This window comes from Chrysemys picta, chromosome 25 (genome assembly GCF_011386835.1).
Source record: "Chrysemys picta bellii isolate R12L10 chromosome 25, ASM1138683v2, whole genome shotgun sequence".
Lineage (NCBI taxonomy): Eukaryota > Metazoa > Chordata > Testudines > Emydidae > Chrysemys > Chrysemys picta.
In genome coordinates, this window is record NC_088815.1 from 14,301,350 (window position 1) to 14,322,408 (window position 21,059).

General features: G+C 42.7%; 1 protein-coding gene across 21 annotated transcripts in view; it reads right to left on the bottom strand.

Moving 5' to 3' along the window:
* Positions 1-21,059, bottom strand: part of GATAD2A (GATA zinc finger domain containing 2A) — a 113,585-nt gene that overhangs the window by 31,728 nt on the left and 60,798 nt on the right. For 14 of the 21 annotated variants that reach the window (XM_065578578.1, XM_065578576.1, XM_024108154.3 and 11 more), the window contains exons 3-4: positions 12,000-12,145; positions 6,115-6,386 (exon numbers count right to left, since the gene is read on the bottom strand). In XM_065578578.1, coding sequence (XP_065434650.1) covers positions 6,115-6,386; positions 12,000-12,032 — 305 coding nt within the window. In that variant the 5' untranslated portion in view covers positions 12,033-12,145. The remainder of the gene's footprint in view (positions 1-6,114; positions 6,387-11,999; positions 12,146-21,059) is intronic. The other 7 variants (XM_065578580.1, XM_065578581.1, XM_065578579.1 and 4 more) reach the window with 1 other exon arrangement.

Below are 21,059 nucleotides of genomic sequence, written 5' to 3' on the forward strand. Positions count from 1 at the left end.
CCTTTAAATTTTAAGCCTAGAAGAGTTAAAGGGCCCAGTTCCTCATTGTCCATCTTGTACAGGGCAATAATGAAATGGACACCAAGAGTGACAACCCAATTACAGTTGATTTAACGGAACAAGTGCCAAAAGCATATCTTGTTTTTTTTTCAATTCAGATCCCAGATTTTTAAAATAAAAGCTAAATAACAACCCAGAATTAACTGATAATAATGTAACAAAGCCCAAGCTGGATAAGTTAACTGGTTCATATAACTCATGCCACAATGGCATATGACATGAAACAAAAAGGAGAGTTGAGAAAAAAAAAAAAAAAAAACACTCAGACGGTAAGCATAAAAAAATTTGTGGAATGTGTAATTTCTCTCATCCTATGATCTACAATTCCATGACATCTGAGCAATACATCTTCTCCTACTAGGAAGTAAATGAGATATCAGAGTAACTGTCACTCAGGACTAATGCCTAACCCCCAGCAATATTATATATTGAAGTATGGAACAGGTTCTCCCCCACCCCTTATTCCACCCAACAACCTCGCCTACTTCCAATGTCTTTGGGGGGCGGGGGAGATGCAAGGAGGAAGGTGGCAGAAGATAACAAGGAACGACATTAAGTGAGTTTTTGGAGATGTAATGTCTAAAAATGAATCCAAAATGTTAATGTAAGTCTCTGGATGTAGTGGTACAATAATTACTGAAACGAAACATCAGTAAAGTTTACTCCTTTCCCATCACTACACACCCCAAAAAAAAAAAAAAAAAAAAAAAAAAAAAAAAGATTTAATGGAGCTGGCCTTGCATTTTAAAATAAGGCAGACAAGTTCACAAAAGCAAGAAACCTGTAAATCAGGTTTTCCACAGCATCCTTTAACTCAGCTGTTTTGTACGTGAACCTCACAACACACAATCTATTAGCGAGTCTTGGTAGAGAAATAGGCCATGTTGTACATGAGGTAAACTGGAAATATGGAGGCCCAATTTATACTGTGCCAGCAGCCATATATTAAAAATGTCAATTACACCCAGTTCCAGCTGAACCAGTTACCAACATGGTTTGGCTAGTCAAAGTGTATGGTGTTAAAAGTGTGCTTAAGAACACATTCTAGAGCCACTGTTCTAGCATAGTCTGGCCCCATGCACAGTGGCTGACCAGAGCAGGAAGCCAGTTTAACAAGAACTATGTTTAAGTAGTGTTTCTTAATATTGTATTAAGCCTGAAATAGCCTAATTGGAATGGTTTTTTGTTCAATAGGGTAAAGCACCGTCACTGGACTTGCCCCATTTTAAAGGTTTCTTTTTTGAAACAAAACAATTGAAGTATCCTATTTTGAAAAAGTACAGCATGTAATGCAGTATGCTAGGGTGATCCAACAGACAGCCTTGGGCAAAAGTACAGCATGCTTAAGGCATAAAAAAATTGTTTTTAAAAAGGACTCAGACTATGATACTGAGAAGACTTGATTTTAAATTCTACATAGTATGCCTAGCACAAGGATAACTGCAGTTGTAAATATGGCCATTAAATGGTTCTTCAAAAGTTTTTACATATAGTTATGTATCCTCTTTCATCTCTCTCCCTCTTTACTACTGACCCTCCTCTTCCTACTGTCACTCTGGGATCTTCACTTCCCACATGCACTATACCATCACACTAGGGAAGCAGAGTTTTACTAAAATCCTGTTCTTTGGAAGTGCTGTGTGCAGACACTTCAAGGATCACAATTTTTGAGACATTTAATTTTGTTCCCAGTCTGCTGTACATAATGAAGCAGAACAATACAATACAGCATGTTCAAGACCATACCCTGTCAGATAAAAATTAAGACAACTCCCAGGGAAACAAACTACTTCTGTACTCCGAACTACTTACATACAAAAGGTGTTGGGTTAAGCATATAGTCTTCATTCAGAATTTCATACCTTTGTGGGTTTGACTTGAACTTAATTTGGTTCTCTCCTCCTTCTCTACTATGTATGCTCCATGTTTCCATCTTAGTTTTTAGAATCTCTCCATTTCACTCACAATTAAGAGCCCATATTGCAGCAACCATCAATCCAAGACAAGAACTGTATACCATTCCTATAGAGGGGGTATTTCCCTTTCCCAAATAGCATGGGGAGTGGTGTAGGGGAAGGGCTGGGAATTTAGTGCCATGTCTCTCACAATGCACTTCAGACCACAACCATTACGCTAACTTTAATGTAATCCTGACACCTGGTGTGTTTAATATGTACAGTTATTTTACATTTCACTATATAACAAAAGAATGACTTGATACTCTGACTCGTGCAATTTCCCCAGAACTAGCCATTGCAGTTCTCAGACAACAGAAACTTTCACCAACACCTGCCCCCCTGGAAGATATCTAAGTAAATCCTGAAATAAAAGTTGCTGTATACAGATAAATACAAATTAGGATGGGCTAGTTGGAAGAAAGCCATAACTGTTGGGAAGCCTTCAGATTCCCCACCCTCATTTTTCCTAGCAATTTTCATTTAGACAAACAAGCAGTGGCTAACGCCAGCCAGCCTGCACGTAATTTAAAGAAAGCAGGATCTTAAAAAAAACAGAGGGTGTGTCAGGAGGCAATTTAAAAAATAAGTAAATAAGTTTGCTGCTAAGGGGATCAATGACTTTAGCCTCCACTACATGAAATGCAAATTGTAAAACTCATCCACACTTTGATTTTGATCAAAGGAAGAATTGTGTTTTGAACAACCAAACAACCTCAGGTGTCAGAGCAGCAGCCGTGTTAGTCTGGATCCGCAAAAAGAACAGGAGTCCTTGTGGCACCTTAGAGACTAACACATTTATTAGAGCATAAGCTTTCGTGGACTACAGCCCACTTCTTCGGATGCATATAACACAACCTCAGGATGTTATAGAGCCAAGTGGAACATAAGGGCTCACAGGATTAAGGACAAGTGTTCCAATAATTATTTTTAGTTTTAGCTACACTTCTCAGTTAGATATTTACTTCAGCTAATGTACCATTTCTTTTGTATTTGTCGCTAAATGATGTGTGTGGAGATACAAGAGAATATATGTCACACATGGAGTTTTTAAACCCATTGCTACCATGAATACGTCACAGAATTTTGACCATCAAAATTCACAGACATGTCAATTCCATGAATTTTTTTTTTTTTTTTTTTGTAAATCTACACAAAAACTCAGGTGAAACATTAAGATGGTGGAGTAATGTCTGAAGGAATACATTCAGGCACACTAAGGAGAAAGTATCAGAGGGGTAGCCGTGTTAGTCTGGATCTGTAAATGCATCTGACGAAGTGGGTATTCAGCCATGAAAGCTTATGCTCCAATACATCTGTTAGTCTATAAGGTGCCACAGGACTCTTGAAACTTCAAGAGCCTTTCACCAAAATGCCATGTAGTTACCTACAAAAATGGACTTAAAAAAAAAAGCGCAAGCTAGGGATCAAATTTATTCAGTGGAATCATACATTTTAGATCAGCTATTGCACTTGCCAAGATGTAAAGATCCTCTATGTGCCCAGATATAGGTCTTGATTGCCATCTACATGCCCTACATCACATCTTGAAAGCTTAAGAAATTGTCGTCTATTTTGGACAGAGAGGTGGGGAGCAGGGAGGCAGAGATACTACTTGTAAAGTCTGCAGAATTGTTCAGATTCATCTTCCATACGTAAGAAATGCCAATATTTTACTCCTCCACTTAAAAAGCATGGTCAAAACAATATAATCATAACCTATACTATCTGTACTTGGTAATCTAGGACCTCATCCAAATCCCATTGAAGTCAACTGAAAGATTCCCATCAAAACTTCAGTGGGTTTTGAATTAGGCCTCCAACACAGGGACATTCTTACACAAGTAAGCCTTCCCTCCCATTTAGAAAATAGAAAAATCCTACCATCATTTGCTGCAGCAGAGATACCATACAATGAAGGGGTGTCTCAGGTTTTCTATATATATAATTTTTTTTTAAAAAACAAGCTCTCTAGAAAGCTGAGCATGGATTCTCTCCCTCAAAGTCTAGTTTGTATAGGTTTTCCCACACCACAAAGGGGGAGCAGAAAGACATTTATCAAAAGATTGGAAAGTATTTATAAAGCCACAAAAATCGTCAAGGGGACTCAGGGGCAAGTGTCGCATGAGAAATTAAACGTTTTAAAAAGAAGATTCACTAGACTTCTAGCAGACACTGTCCTTTTTAAAGTGACGTGCTTAGGTTTACACAGGAAGTTTGTTACAGAGCGAGGATCAGAACCCTTGCAGTCCAGTTTACAGCCTTGTGTTTTAAACCACTAGACTATGCTTTCCCCTTTAAGAGAACTGAACACAACTATGCTAGTTGACATGCAGTGATAATGCCACAAAGGTGTTACTACCTTCTGAAAAGGTTTACCCTTATTTAGCATCTGGCCCCGCCACCTACTCTCATTCTTTGAGAAACAGAAAAGAAATTCCCTTACATAGGAGCCATCTATCTACAGTAGTACCCCTCCCTAAAGGATATTGTATGAAAATCATCAACACAACTTTCATCAGACATACAAGTACTTCCTAAATATCACCATGAGCAAGCTCTGAAGATGCCACTTTTACCAGTGAGTTTATGGAAGAAGCAGAACATGTCCAACAGTCAATCCAAGTTACTAGAAGAAACCTAGTATATTGGATATATTGCTGAAAGTGACATTTGGACAAATTCATTGTTATAAGCAGCAGATAGTTTTTTATTTAAGCAGCAGAAGCAGAGGAAAGCTGAATAATTCATAGACTAGTTACAATTATGGAGTAAGGGCGTATGTACTATTTTTTTAAGCTAGAGTGGTGGACAATACACATTTAATACATGAGAATTTGCATACTTGACAGGAACTTCAAGTTTCTGTTCCAACATGTGAAACAAGTTAATAATTTACACTTCTATAGCACCCATCAGGCAAGGAAATAATTTTATACACTTTTTAGACTTGCAACAATATTGGGAATATTTAACCCATTTTGCAGATAGGGAAACGAACACAAGAAGTTAGTTTAATCTTGGGAAAGTCAGTTGTCAGTGGCAGTGCTAGGAACAGGACCCAGGAGTCCTGTCTTCCTCTTCCATACTCCAAACACTAGACCACATTGCATCCTAAAAATGAAAAATATTCAGGTCTGTCCTTTGCAACAAAAACTAAAAAAAGTCAGGATAACATGATCATCTGTAGTCTTAGCACATAATGAACCCGAGGATAGACAGCATACAGAATAGAATGGATGTCTATAAACCAGTTTTTTGGTGGTGATTATGAATAAAAAAATGTTTCCATATACTAAAGATTACTAATATAATTCTTATTTCATGTGATGTGTGTGTATGAAAAGCCTTAGACTGGCACAACAAGGATAAGATTTTCCAAAACGGCCAACGATTTTGGATACTTCCATTTTTAGGTGTTTAATTTAAGAAATCTTAAATTGAAAGGCGACTGATTTTCAAAAAGTACTAAGCACTTACCTTTTGCAAAACCAGTGCCCTTTAAAGGGATCAGATGGGTCACTTAAAAACAATGGAGGCACCCTAAATCATTAGTAACTTTTAAACCAACAACTTTTTCCCTCAATAGCTCTGAAGACAACAGTAAGATGCACCAAAACCACTTCCCTTTTTAATAGTCAGAGACAAGCTATCCCTCCTTACCTACATCACCCACACGATTATGGACACAAGAAGCTCTTACCACATGGAAGTAACCTCTAGAGAGTCAGCTGCTTAGAGAGTGCACCCCCTTTATGGTTTGCATCCACTCCTTCACTCAAGGTCATATTTCCCCATTTCAGTAATTAATCTTTTACAGCTTCTGCCACAACGGCAATACTCATGGGTAGAACAAGCAACAGCTACTTTTGAGGCTACAGCACCATGGCTGATCTTAAGAGGAATGCTAAATTGAAACACAAACCAACCCATTTCAGAGGTAGAGTATATACTTCACTCTTTTAGCCATCCCATAGATTAAAAAGCCCAAAAGTCTATTCCAAGTGATAATCAATAGAGCTATTCAACAGGCTATTTCCCCACATTTTGTTGCACAGGTAGTTCAAATATGGAAGCATGACAGCAGGTAGCCACTCACCTTTTTGAGGTACTCATGTCAACAGGTTCATCACCTGTCTGCACCTCCACTTTAATAGTTGCTTTTACCTCCCCTCCTTTTAATAATCCTTGGACTTTCCCAGCTCCAGGATCAGTCTTTATTTTAATGTCACTTTCAGTCTTTATATCTGTTCCCAAGAGTCCTTTGTCCATTTTAATTTTTTTACTGTCCACGTCATTTTGGGTTATTTCTCGTTCTAGTGCTCGCTTCTGACTTCGTGTCCTGCATGCTTCCTCTGTCATTGTGAAGCTCTGGGGGGTTGGGGGAGGAAGAGAGAAGAAAGTGGGGGGGGGGGGGGGAGGGAAGAGAAGAGAGAAATCAGTAAAATGCATTTTGAGAAAAATAAATCAACTGTTAATTTCAAAAAAAGGCCAAGATAGGATGGTGCTGCAAAAGAAGAAATCCTGAAAGAGCAATTAAAGTATTGCAGTGCACTTACTCACCCTATCCTTAGAGTAGATTTTAGTCTGAAGTTACTACAGAGTTACTCAACACTTTTTTATTTAAAGCAACTATAGTTGTAAAATGTAAACTCTAAAAATATCTTGTAACAGAATGCAGGAGATTGTACAGGAATACAACTGAAACGAAAAGTTTGGTTGTTTATTGAAAAAGGGGGAAGATTTTCTTTTTATTTGCCTCACATGCAAATGAGGCAATTTTTTTCTACTTTTTAATCTAGGATTAGAGTTTTGGGGGGGATTTTTACCATGAATTTCTAGTACTTGTATCAGATTGCAAATTTCAGGAATCCGACGTTGTGGGGAAAGGACTACCATGCCCTGAGCGAAGAGAATCTCTTCCATGTTTCCTTCCAGTTTGCCACTAGAGATTAAGGCACTGCCATTGTAATATTTAAGTTGATACTTTCTTCTCTCTTTAATTAATGAGCCAGGCTTTTCCACTCGCTGCACAGGAAGTGCTTAACTCCTGTGGGATCACAGTTAACTCGTTGTATGCCAAAGTCAGAAACTTTTGCTTTTGGTGAGCTTTGGCATTTCAGTCTGCCATTTCACTGTACCTGCAGACCCACATCTGATTAAAAAAAGCTGAGTCAGTTTTTGATCCCATGACATCACTGGGCTCCACATGACCCTTCCCAGGATTCAGTCTGAGAGACAAAGCACTTTCTAGAAAACCAGTCTGAACCGGTTCCAGACAACAAGCTGAAGTGTTGTTAACCCTCACAGAGACACGACAGCAAAAGCAGCAGCAGCAATGTGTCTGCAAGACTGCTGCTGGCATTCCAAAACACAAGTCTGGGAGAGCATCACTGCTCTTAAAGGGACAGTGCTTTTAATTTCACATTACAACACAGCAGTGCATCTATTATTCTGCTCGTCCCATCCCTTCAGGGAAAGCACAGCATTCACTTTTTATATACAAGTTTAGTGTGTTTGGAAGTGAGGGACAGTGGAGTAGTTAATTATACCATACAATTTATTTCCTGTTCTATTTTACACCTCCTGTTCCCATCAAGTCACGGTCCTGTATCTACAGCATACCAGATTGTCATTTCAGACAGCTCTATAGGAAATGTTATGCAAGCAAAAGTAGACTCACAACAAGTTTCTTTACATAACTTTTATTTGGAAACTTAATATAAATGAATATTTTTGGCTAACTGACATCCGCTAGTTCACAATGAGGCCACATTTAAACTAAAATCTTGAAGAACAATGTGCTTTTAAATAGGAGACAGGTTGGGTGAACGTTGCTGTTCATGAAAGTGAGGGACTAACAGCACTGTCCAGGAAGAAAGCCAGGTGCTGTCAAGATTTTCTACATAGCTTAGCCAACAGACCTCCGTTCTAACATGCAGCAACCCCTGCTATTCCAGTTCTGGGCCTCATCATATAATTCTTCCAAAGCACCCCAGTTCTTGCCTGCAGCATCCTTACTGCTCCACTCTGAGGTAGCCCATGAACAATCTCACAATGATGCCACAAAAAATGGCCCCACACAGACTAAAGCTTGGTCTATGCTTAAATGTTAAGTCAGCACTATGGTCAGTCACAGATGTGAAAAAAAATACACCCCCCCACTGACACAGCTATGCTGACCTAATCCCCCAGTGTAGAAGACAGCTTCTGTTGATGGGGCTAATTTTGTTTGGAGAGGTAGTGGTCGGTCCTACACAGACCGAAGGGGTGCGTCTACATCACAGGGTTATGCCGGCATAGCTATGCTGGCAGTTTCCATTGAAATTTGAACCCAGGCCTCAAGACAGAAGGCCACTCTACTAATCCAATATATTGTCTAGTCTGCTTATACTAGGAGTACTTGTGGCACCTTAGAGACTAACAAATTTATTAGAGCATAAGCTTTCGTGGACTACAGCCCACTTCTTCGGATGCAGTGGGCTGTAGTCCACGAAAGCTTATGCTCTAATAAATTTGTTAGTCTCTAAGGTGCCACAAGTACTCCTGTTCTTCTTTTTGCGGATACAGACTAACACGGCTGTTACTCTGAAATCTGCTTATACTAGAGTTTTTGTTTTTAATGTAAACATGCTGACTTTCTTGGTCAGTATTTTAAAACAAGTGTACTCATTTTATTGGCCATCTGCATTATAATAAGGAAGGCTTGTGTTTATTTTCAATTTTCTTATTCTGTAGTCTAGCAAAGCTGGAAGTGTAGCAGAGCTATGGTGTCACATAATTAAACCCTCTTGCCAGTGAAGCAAGACTGACTCCTAAAGTAATCTGGACCTGATTTTTGGTGAGAGATTGCTTTACATTCCTCCCAGACCTTAAAACACAAAGAAGATGAATCAGAAGGGAGTGGGAGGCAGGTTTCACGGCTCTGAATGGCAAATCAAGACCCCCCACCACCACCACTACACAGAGAATAAGTTAAAAATCTCTAGCAGATCCAGTCATACCACATGCTCCAATAAAGTGCTAAGGCAAAGTGTCTAGTAGTTAGAGCATGGGACAAGGAGCAGGACTCTTAGGTTCTATACCCAACTCTTATATGGACACATTGCATTACTGTGGGAAAGGCACAACCCTCTCACATGGTCTTCTCATGTCTCTCCAAATACTCATAATACATATGGATGTGGAAGCAATGAAAGACAAGGTGGGTGAAGTAATATCTTTTATTGGCCCAACATCTATTGGTGAAAGAGACAAGCTTTCAAGTTTACACAGAACTCAAGAAGAGCTCTGTGTAAGTTTGAAGGCTTGCTCTTTCATCAGCAGACGTTGGTACAAAAAACACACAACACACCCCAAACTTATGAGTATGATATTTATCCAGCTCAGAGGCATCTTGATACTGAATGTCAAATACTAAAAAGTGTAAAATTGTCATGGTGGCGGAAGAGACAAATGAGACCATTCAGTAGAAACAGCCTCCTCTTGCATATAAACCCCTCTTTTGAAAATGAGGACGCTCTCACCCACAGCTCTCTTACCCACAAGTGTCCAGTGGAAGAAATTGGACACCAAAAGCCCGTTTTGCATAGATACTGAGCGCCTACAGCTTCCTTTGACCTCAACTGAGTTTTCATTGCTCAGCACCACTGAAAAGTCAGGTCCTGTATTATGCTCAAATGTACTCCAAAATGTTCACTATTTCAGTTCTTTCATTTTCTCCAGTTACATGATACGTGGGTAAACCCAAGTGTTTTGAATAGCCTTTGTGATTCCACAATATTTTAAATGTCACACATGAACCCTTGTTCTGCAAATGCCTATATTTTCAAGTTCTACACATTATTCTCTATGGCATGTAATACCATAAGCAACAAAAGGAAACTCAACTCTCTCATATCTGCACTCTGTGAACTCTCTTGATGCACCTGCCCCCATACATTTTAGAGCAGAATTCAGAGTCTTGGTTCGCAATTGGTTAACAGCTTTTAGATTAGATCTAGTTATTTCAGAGACCCCCCCCCCCCCATTTCTTCTAACCCTCCAGGATAGATACACTCCAGCTATCAGGTGCTGGGGGCAGAGTGTTTTCCATGGTGGACCTCCCCATGCACCATCTCACCAACAGGTCAAATTGAACCCAAACTTGACAGTGTCCACATCAAAATGGGAGACTCACCTTTTCAAGGACACTTTTTCCAGTATTTTGTTCTGCATGATCGATACCTTAGACCAGTGGTTCTCAAACTTTTCTACCGGTGACCCCTTTCACATAGCAAGCCTCTGAGTGCGACCCCCCTTATAAATTAAAAACACTTTAAAATATATTTAACACCATTATAAATGCTGGAGGCAAAGCGGAGTTTGGGGTGGAGGCTGACAACTCGTGACCCCCCCCCCCCCCCATGTAATAACCTCGCAATCCCCTGAGGGGTCCTGACCCCCAGTTTGAGAACCCCTGCCTTAGACATTCAATCAGGCCCAAATTCCCTTTTTGTTTACTGAACCCACCACTTCAATTTTTTTTCTTGAAAAGAAAAAATGTCATGTCATATGTAGATTCTCTCACTTCCAGGACTACACTGGCTCTCCTCACATAGGGCTTAAAAATCACAGAGCCATTTTCTAGCATGGACGGGACTTAATTCTGTGTTAGTGGCCACAGTTAAAGTTTTAACTATTTCAGGGAACAAAAACTGTTGTAACTGGATTCCTCAAAATGGTTATAAATGTAGGCCAGACTTGTATTTAGCTTGGCATGGGAAGGAGGGAAAGGAAATAAATCAGGGAAGTTTCTTAAAGAAACTTAATATAGTTTCCCGGGGGAAGAGGTAGAAACACCATAACTTGAGTAGAGAGTCTGTAAGGAACAATCCTGCAGGAGTTTGAAGGAATGATTGTCTTTTCCATCAAACCACAATACAAAAGTATATCACCTGTATGTTTTTGATAAAACAATACACAGTGAAATTGTTTATATTGACATTAGGCTTCAGGTTAGTATGCAGTTGAAATAAATTGGCAATTCACACTTTTCTGAGCTATTGTTTCATTCTGTAGACTTTTTGGATAACAACAATGCATCTTTTTACATTGGGATAGGTATTTCCCCAGCACTAAGGGCTAGAATTAATTTTTTCCTGAAGGGGTAGATACATAAAAACTATTGGAATCAGGGCCGGCTCCAGGGTTTTGGCCGCCCCAAGCAGCCAGAAAAAAAAAAAAAAAAAAAAAAGCCGCGATCGCGATCTGCGGCAGCAATTCGGCGGGAGGTCCTTTGCTCCCGGCGGGAGTGAGGGACCGTCCGCCGAATTGCCGCCGAATACCTGGACGTGCCGCCCCTCTCTGAAGCGGCCGCCCCAAGCACCTGCTTGCCAGGCTGGTGCCTGGAGCCAGCCCTGATTAGAATCACCAGAAGTGCCAGATTGTTGGTCCAACTCACTCTGGACTGTAATAAATTTACACCATTCAAATGTATTTTGAAAGATAGAAGGGGAAAACTAGGATTACACAGAAGTTCTTCTCGCTCTCTCTCGCACATACGCGCATTACAAATTTGCACACAGCAATCCGACGGCCCTTTCACTGAACTGTCCAAAACATTTGAGACACAAGATGGGTGAAGTAATCTCTTATTGGTGAGACAAAAGCTTTGTAAGCTCTAAAGAGCTCTTCTTCAGATCTGAAGAAGAGCTCAAAAGCTTCTGTTTCTCACAAACAAATGCTGGTCCAACAACAGATCTTACCTCGCTCACCTTGTCTCTAATATCCTGGGGCCAATACAGCTACAGAAACAAAAATAAAATAAAAAGGTCTTTTGGATCAGAAATTTATTTATACTAGTAGGTCAAATACCAAATATCTATGGCACCAATAGCATTCCCACTGGCAAAAACAGCAACAGAAATGTTTCCTGGAACCTGCCAAAAGTTCTTCCCCAATTCCCTTCCTTCCAAAAAACAAAAGGAAAAATACAAGACAAACCTGGTTTGAATCAGCCAGTGTCTTTTCCAACATGGATGTGTATGAGAGACTCCTATCACATACTGCCCAGAACGCCTCCCACTTGCAAAGATGACAAAAAGGATTGCGAGATCCTGGAACAATTATCTGCTCGCTTTCTTTTGCCACTGTAGGGGAAAGTGATAGAACAGGAAAAAGTAGATGAGTTCCAGTTTAAGACTTGGGAAATTTGTGCCTCCCCCCCAGGTGTGCAGTCCAGCCAGGAATAACCAGATTCCCAGTGACAATAGTCTATTTGAAGACCTTGTATACTAAAGTCCTGAAAGACTTAGCTAAACAAGCATATATCTGCTTCAGGGAGGTGGGGAAAGAAATCAGAACTTTGCTTTGTTATATTCCAAGACACACTGCAAATTAAAGTAAAAAATTGTCCAGTTAAAAGTGGTCTGATCTGCTTCCATAGTTCGGGAACCTGGCCAGAGCTCACTTCCAAAAAAGTTCTCTCTCCAGGTGGCAGGCAAAACAAAGCAACCACACCACCACCTCACACCCCATATAACCCACCGCACCCTGCTAAAATGCCAGCCCACTTTATGGAGGATTTCCAGATTCACACTAGTTGTAAACAAGATCAATCCACACTCTGGCCAAAACCTTTCAAGCTTCTAACAAATATCAGTACGGTCACATCTACGTTACCAACTGTGCAAGCTGCATCAGAATACGGCTGCCAAAATTTGTACATCCCTTGGCTGCATGCAGACTTGGCTGCTTGCATAGGTGCTGCATGTACTCACCAGGTGCTCCTGTGTTGGTGTAAAGTACTCTGCACCAAAGGTAGGTATCCTAATGTGTCATGCGCAACCATCTGGCACAATACCTTTCCGGAAATTTTTGCAATGTATTGTGGGACAGAAGTGATTTGTCCAGAGATCTCTGGGAGCTAGGGATCAAAATTCCCAGCATGCAATTTTCTGCATCCCATAGCACCATCAACATTGCATAATTCCCCCCCCCCTTTTTTTTTTTTAAATCCCACAAACCCAGGCGGCACTTTTTGGTGTCTGCCATCTCTGATAGACGCATGGAGCCCAGAGCTCTGCACTATTCTCGTGAACACTGCAAATACAGGACACACTATTCTCTGGTATTTGCAGACCTGCAGGAAAAGCCACAATAATGTGGGACATGAAGATTTTGCCAAGGACAGTTTTCTGAGACACAAAGAGAGACAATTCAAGATTGTTGTTGAGGTTCATGGAACAGCTGCAGATGGTAAAAGGCCACTTCTGGGCTCAAGAAATGAGCACTGACTGGTGGATCACATCTTAATGCAGTTTTGGGACGATGAGCAGTGGCTGCAGAACTTTCAGATGCTAGAGACATCCATGTGCCGAGCCCATTCCAGCCCTCTAGCGCATGGACACCCAAGAAGAGCTGCACTGACAGTGGACAAGCAAGCAGTGATCACACTCTGGAACCCTGCAACATCGGACTGCTACTGATCGGTCGGAAATCATCTTGGAGTTGGAGAATCCACAGTTGAGGGCCATTATCCAATCACGTAGGGCCATTAGTTATCTACTGCCATGCAGGACTCAGACTCTGCAACATGCAGGAAATCTGGATGGATACACAGCAATGGGGTTCCCAAACAGCAGTGGAGCAAAAGATGGCACACGTATCCCTATTTTGGCACCAGCCCACTTTGCCAGACTACCTCAACAGAAAGGGCTACTTTTCTATGGTTAAGCAAGTATTGGTTGCTCACAAGGGATGTTTCACCAATCAATGTGGGCTGGTCAGGGAAGGTACATGACACTCACCTCTTTAAGAGCACAGGACTCTTCAGAAAGCTGCAAGCGGGAACATTCTTTCCCGACCGGGGGGGGATCATCACTAGCTATACTGAAATACCAACAGTGATTCTGGGGGACCCAGCCTACCCTTTATTCCCCAGCTCACAAAGCTGTACACTAACCACATCAACAGCCCCAAGGAAAGATTCAGCTATCAGCTCAGTACATGCAGAATAAGTACTGAAGGTGCTTTTGGTAGACTGAAGGGAGGCTAGCGGTGTTTACTCACTAGATTGGAACTCAGCAAGAAAGATCTCAATGGTTAGAGCTGTCTGTTGTGTCCTGCATAACACCGGTGAGGCAGAGGGGGAAAGCTGCCATCTGACTTTCAACAGCCAGAACAAGGGTTATTCTAGAAGCCTGATGTGGAGCTATGTGGCTCAGGGAGGCTTTGAAAGAGCACTTTAGTGGCCAGCTGCAGCAGTGTTGTGCGCTGGAGCGTTCTCTGAGCCTGGAGTTCTGGGTGCTGCTAAGAACTGTGTAGTGTTTGCTGTACGTGCATAAATGACTGGGTACTGGTACAAGTACTGTTGTCTTTGATAATCACTATGAATTCTGCAGTATTTGTTGTGAACTAGTAAAGATAAAGATCAAGTTCTATTTTTGGGTAATTAAATTGAGTGGGGGGGAAAAAATCCCAAAATTCAATACACAAAAGCCCCCGCAGGTAATGTTATAAATTTTTTAACATAATTAAAGGATGTAAACATTTATATCCATTTGAGTACACAAAAAGTAGTTGTATGTGTAGCCACAACGGACAACTGTGTTCTCACAGGTCAGTATGTGAAGCTGTGGTTTTCTTTGCGGTCCCCCAGTGTCGAGTAGTAGGGGGCACTGATGGGTCCCTTGATACCATATGATATGTTGGGGAGGGAGGGGAAGAGGTCTAAGGACAATGCTCATGGAGTTCTCCAAGGGCTGCATAGGATGGAGAGTTTGGGAGCATTTGGGTTTGCTGACTGAGAAGACCCTTTATGTCCTGGTGCATTTCCCTCTCCTTGCCCTGCTGGGACTCATGGGCCTTTCCTGTCCTCTTGATCTTTCTTCATGCTGTCAGTCATGCCAAGCCCCTAGTTCACAGTCTGATGAAACACTGTTTCACAAGATCCTGCGAGCCAGGTCCTCCCTAATCCTATTCTTTCTCCTCCTCATGGTCATGCGTTCTGTGAGTGGAGGGGGCACCCACCAAGCCAGAAGCTGCTGATAAAGACAGACAGATGTATCACTGGATTTACAGTCAGTGGAAAGAGAATAAGTTTCTAAACTCCCTTTTCTTGTAAAAACACAAGCAATGCTTATTGACACTTCAGCTTTGGAGCACCTCAGCACAGCACCGCTCTCCAGCTCCAACCATGGTAACAGGATCAAGGGATGATGTGGAATTTCTGTTGCAAGACGCTATATGATTTCAGTCCCTATTCCATGGATACGACTATAGGGCAGCGGCACTGAATATTTGCACTATTTTCCACAAGCAGTGATAATTTTAGCTGATCTCTCATTCCTCAGGGTCACAAAGAACACAGCTGTTACTGTCTCCTGAAGCTGCCCGGGCCTATATGCCACTAGCTTGTTTACTGCAATGGTGCTAGCTGAACTCATCACAGAATGGCATGGCAAAGTATCCTACCATAGAGGAAGAAATAAGGTAGTCATCTCTAGAAACCTTCAGGAGAAGTTTACAGAGTACCCCCATGAAAGTTTCATAGAGATTTCTCAGGAGGATAAGAGGAACGTACCTATGCACATAAACAAAATGTTCTGCATTGCCCACTCTACTTAACCCAACAGGGAAATGAAAAGCAGGTACCAATCCGACCTCTTTCTTGTATCGCTACCTCTTCTCCTATGACTAAAACAATTAAGAGTGGATACCTTTGGTTTCTTAGCTTGGGGGATGGGCTGGTGCCATCTTTAAATCTGATCACAAGAAAAAGCGTGTACACATACTGGAGTTCCTCCATGTTTGCCTGATGGGACTGGCTACACGGTGGCAGAGCCTCAAACAGGTCCTGGTTTGCAGCATGGCTAGAGTCCTCCACCATGTCTCCCCTCAACTCCCTTTCTTCCTCACTGTTCACAGGAGGGGTCTCCGGGTCAGGCTCCTCCCAAGTATCCACAGTGGTCTGTGGGGAGCTGGTGGGGGTTTCGGCCAAGTACAGCATGCAGATCCTTGTAGAAGTGGCAGGTCTGCAGTGTAGGGCCAGATCTGTTGTGCTCCCTTGCCTGGTGGAATGCCTGGCAGAGTTCCTGTACTTTTACGTGGTACTGCCGCTGGTCCCTCTCACATCCCTTTGCCTGAATTCCCTGTGCAATCTGCTCCTAGATGGACATGTTTCTACAGCTGTTTCCATTGATGTGCTTGCACAGCCTCCTCTCTCTGTGTAAGCCCAGGAGATCCAATACGTCCTGTCTACTCTGGGTAGGAGCGCATCTTGTATGTGGAACTGGCCTGGTCGGTTCGGCAGTTGCCCACAAGAGTGAGCTACTAGATGTGATTGCCAAGGTGGGCAATCAGGAAAGGTATTAAAAAAAAAAAAAAAAAAAACACACACATGGGGAGAGGGAGGAGTTAAAGGGTGGATGGAGTGGCTTTTGGTATCTCTGACCCTTGGGCAGTGGAGTTTAAAGTTGTGACAAGAGTGGTCAGTGTCACAGGGAACAGGGCATTGTGGGACAGCTCACGGAGGACTATTAGGGTTGACACAGGTCATGCAGTGTCTATATAGCACTTGCACTGTGTCAACCTCAGTAGGTCAAGCATGGCTCTACACAGAGGTGGGCAAACTACAGCCCATGGGACCATCCTGCCCAGCCCTTGAGCTCCTGGCCGGGGAGGCTAGCCCCTGGCCCCTCCCCTGCTGTCCTGCCAAGGAGCGGGAAAGTGGGGGCGTTGGATGGGTCGGAGGTTCTGAGGGGTGCAGTCCGGGGCCGGGAAGTGGGAGGGGGCAGGGGCCAGGCTGTTTGAGGAGGCACAGACTTCCCTACCCAACCCTCCATACAGTTTTGGAACCCTGATGGGGCCCTCAGGCCCAAAAAAGTTTGCCCACCCCTGCTCTACACCATTCAGAGAGGTGGTTTTACTACGTCACTGTAATGGAGTGCTTACGTCAGTCAATGACAAATTTGAGTGTAGGCATACACAGACATAGGTTGATTGTAAGTCCCCTTGTGTCGACATAACTTGGTGCTGTGACTGTCAAAGTTTGCATTGTTGAGAAAACTGTATGGAACAAGAGGGCCTGTATGAGAAAGTTCAAACTGCACCTTTTCTATGGCAACTTTGTTCTCCATTGCCAAAAATAACTTGTAAATAATCAGCCTGGAACTGATAGAGGGATCTTTTGGGGGGCTAAAAATACTTTGTGGTTTATTTCAAACGATTCTTTGGAACGGATATTATTTCTTACTCCTCCTCACCTCCACTAACACAAGTGGCAACTCAGAATTAAAATTGCCAAAATTAAAAGAGAGTTAAGTAACCAACCCAAGTAATTAAAGTAGATAAGCAGACCAGCTGAAGTACCAGGTGATGTGCAATTTTAGGAACATTCTTCAACAGTGACCAAATATGAGAGAGAGAAAAAGCATTAGCAATTTATTACTACTGAAAGTAAAGAAGTCACTCCCAATTTTTCCCCGGAGTATGGACTATATTCTCATAGGCTACCTGCTTCCCCGCTCCCCACAACCCACTCATGATCTTGCAGATCATCCTCTTCTCCCACTCACAACCTGTAATACCTAGAGCAAGTACAGTAATTACTTGTACAGAAAAATATTAAGACATTTTTAGCTGTCTTTCAGTGCAATTTAACAGCTAGGAAGGAGGAGAAGCATCTGGCACCACACAAGAAGCCAGTTCTCCATAAGCCACCAGAAAATGTGCTGCAGATGTTTTGTTGCTCATGGACCACAACTTAGGAAGCTCTGAAATAAATATATCTGCCTGCATCTGTGTAACTTTGTTATTGAACAGGTGCATAATTCAACTTTTCTTAAAAGGATTTTTCCAAAGGCCATAAGTCAAAGTGATTTCTCCTCCACAGACTGCCTTCCCTTGAAGGGTACTGCTCTTTAAAATTTGTGATTTCAAGGTTAGTCTAGTCAGCAGAATACTCTATTTGCATAACCTCAGCACATCAGCGGCAAGAGTACACCACTCTCAGGCTGCATACGTCAAGTTCTAGAAGTACACCACCACAAGAGCAATATGCAGTGCCATTTTTGTCAAACCTGATCTTGTCATCACACAAGACCTATGACCAATAATAATGACACTGAAGTCCTGACAGCAGACACCAACAGAATTTCCAGCATGTCTGCCTACAGATTGCTATGGAAGCAATTCAAGTTCGCTAGCCCACATAACCTCGAACATAACAAAAACACAGGTGATCAGTGGTGACCCCAACTGTCACAGCGTCCAATGGGACTATAGCATAACTAATGAAAACGGTGAACTAGTTGAGTTGCAGGCAGATGCACACCACTTGAACTTAATTCACAACCATAAGCTCCCCAGTTCTTTCAACAGCAGCCCATGGGAACAGGGCTACAACCCCAATCTGGCATTTGCCAGCAACAGCATAGCTGGTTTGCTGAACAAACTTAGTTTGGATCCATTTCTACATTTGCAGCACCAGCTCATCACCATCCAACTCAATGCAGCCATAATGCCAAACTCAGTACCATTCTGACACGGTTTTAGTTTAAGAAAGCGCAACAGAAGAGCTTCACCAATGACCTCAATGCCATTGCAAGAAAGACCAAAAACCAGAAAACTGATCAGCTTATCAATGCGGTCTGCACTCTCTCAAAGCAGCATATTTCACGAGGCTGGGACTAACATGGAGTTACTGGATTGGTATGCAAAATAAAAGCGGATGTTCGAAGCAGACTCATTAGCTGAGGAGACCATTGCAGCCAGCAAAGACCTGGTCTCCGAACTAAAAGAGGAAAAACAGAAGTCATGGCAGAATCTCAGTGTGGACATGACTAACAGCAGTAAGCAAGAAAGGAAGCCACCCAGGGAAGTCAGAATAACACTACAATATTACTGTAGACCAGGTCGCACACCAACTCCTAGAAAATGGCAGGGCACTGAACAAACAACCCAAGATAGGATAGATTTAAGTGGCAAGAACACTAGAAGACTTATAATTTTGCAATAGTCAGTGGCATTAGAGCAATTTTTATAGTAGGTGTGCTGAAAGTGCCATTTTTGTGGTTTAGCATCACTCCAAGTTAGACAGGATTCCAGCAGTGGGCAAGTGATACCCCCCTTCCAGATGATATTGAGTTGTCTATTGGCCTCTCAGTGAAGATGGAAGGGAGTCGCTTGTGATTTGGCTGGGTTGGTGCACAGTTGATTCTTGATGTAATAGACTGAGCGCCCAGACACTGCCAATGTTAGTGTAGCTTCGTTCTGGGCAAGACCGTTGGCTTGGGCAGCGATACATAAGTTGTCTACATAGATCAAACTTCTTGCGCCAAGATGGATCAGCTGATCATTTGTACTGGTGAGAGTATGCTCCTTTGTGTAGCGCCGGGGGGGGGGAGGGATAGCTCAGTGGTTTGAGCATTGGTCTGCTAAACCCAGGGTTGTGAGTTTAATTCTTGAGGGAGCCACTTGGGGATCTGGAGCAAAATCAGTACTTGGTCCTGCTAGTGAAGGCAGGGGGCTGGACTCGATGACCTTTAAAGGTCCCTTCCAGTTCTAGGAGATAGAATATCTCCATTAATTTAATTTAAAGCCATTGAATAAAACTGTAAACCCTGTATATGATGGAAACCACTTCAAGCCACAGGGTGTGCACCCCTAGTTCCGGCACATTATATAATGTCCAAATTAACCTCCGGAATTAATGTCCTCAAGAATGGCAAAGCTGCCAGCCTACATGACATTCATACTGTACAAATCAAAACACTTCGGACCAGCAATGAAGAAGTGGGTACTCAAATTGTTTAACACATGCTCAGCCACATACTAAGTCCCCAAGAGCTGGGGATGAGCACGTGTTGTGGCACTCCTGAAGCCAGGGAAGGACGCAACAGAACCAAAGAACTTCAGGCCTATACCACTAAGTCACCTCTGCAAACTGGATGAGCATCTCATCCTAACCTATTGAAAAGCACCTAATCCCCGAACAAGCTGGATTCTGACCAGAGCATGACTTGCCTGCAAGTGCCACACATCACTCAATACACCAAAGATGGCTTTGGAAAGGGGTATGGTAACAGGTGCCGTGTTTGTTGACTTAGCAGCATACACCACAGTAAGTCACCAAAGGCCTTGGCTACACTTGGGAATTCACAGCGCGAGTGTAGTCGCGGCACCAGCGCTGCGAGAGAGCTCTCGCAGCGCTGTAAGTGCTCCACCTCTGCAAGGGGAGTAGCTCGCAGCGCTGCAGGCGCTGATTACACTGGCACTTTACAGCACTGCACTCTCTGTGCTCGGGGGGGGGGGGGGGTAAAGAGGGGGCGTTTTCACACCCCTGAGCGCAGCAAGTTGCAGCGCTGTACAGCACCAGTGTACCCAGGGCCTTTGGCTCCTTCGTAAAATACACACCATGACAAAAGATCACCACCTCATATGAATGATACAATTGCAACTAGAGAACAGATGTTTTTACGTCCAACTATGCAGGAAGCAGAGCTCCTAGTGGTAACAGAAAGTGTACCACAAGGGAGCATACTCTCACCAATACAAATGATCAGCTGATCCATCTTGGATCAATAAGTTTGATCTATGTAGACAACTTATGTATCGCTGCCCAAGCCAACGGTCTTGCCCAGAACGCAGCTACACTAACATTGGCAGTGTCTGGGCTCTCAGTCTATTACATCAAGAATCAACTGTGCACCAACCCAGCCAAATCACAAGCGACTCCCTTCCATCTTCACTGAGAGGCCAATAGACAGCTCAATATCATCTGGAAGGGGGTATCACTTGCCCACTGCTGGAATCCTGTCTAACTTGGAGTGATGCTAAACCACTGTCTCCTTCAAAGCACACCATGGAGAAGACAAAAGGCAAAGTTGGCACCCGGAACACCAGTCAGGAAGCTTGCAAGTTCAAAATGGGGAATCAACCCAGCAACACTAAGAACCACTGCACTTGCACTTCGCCATTCGATAGCCAAATATGCACATCCAGGATGGGAAAGATTGGCTCACACAAAGACGCTGGATCCTGTTCTGAGTGATACCCTGTTTC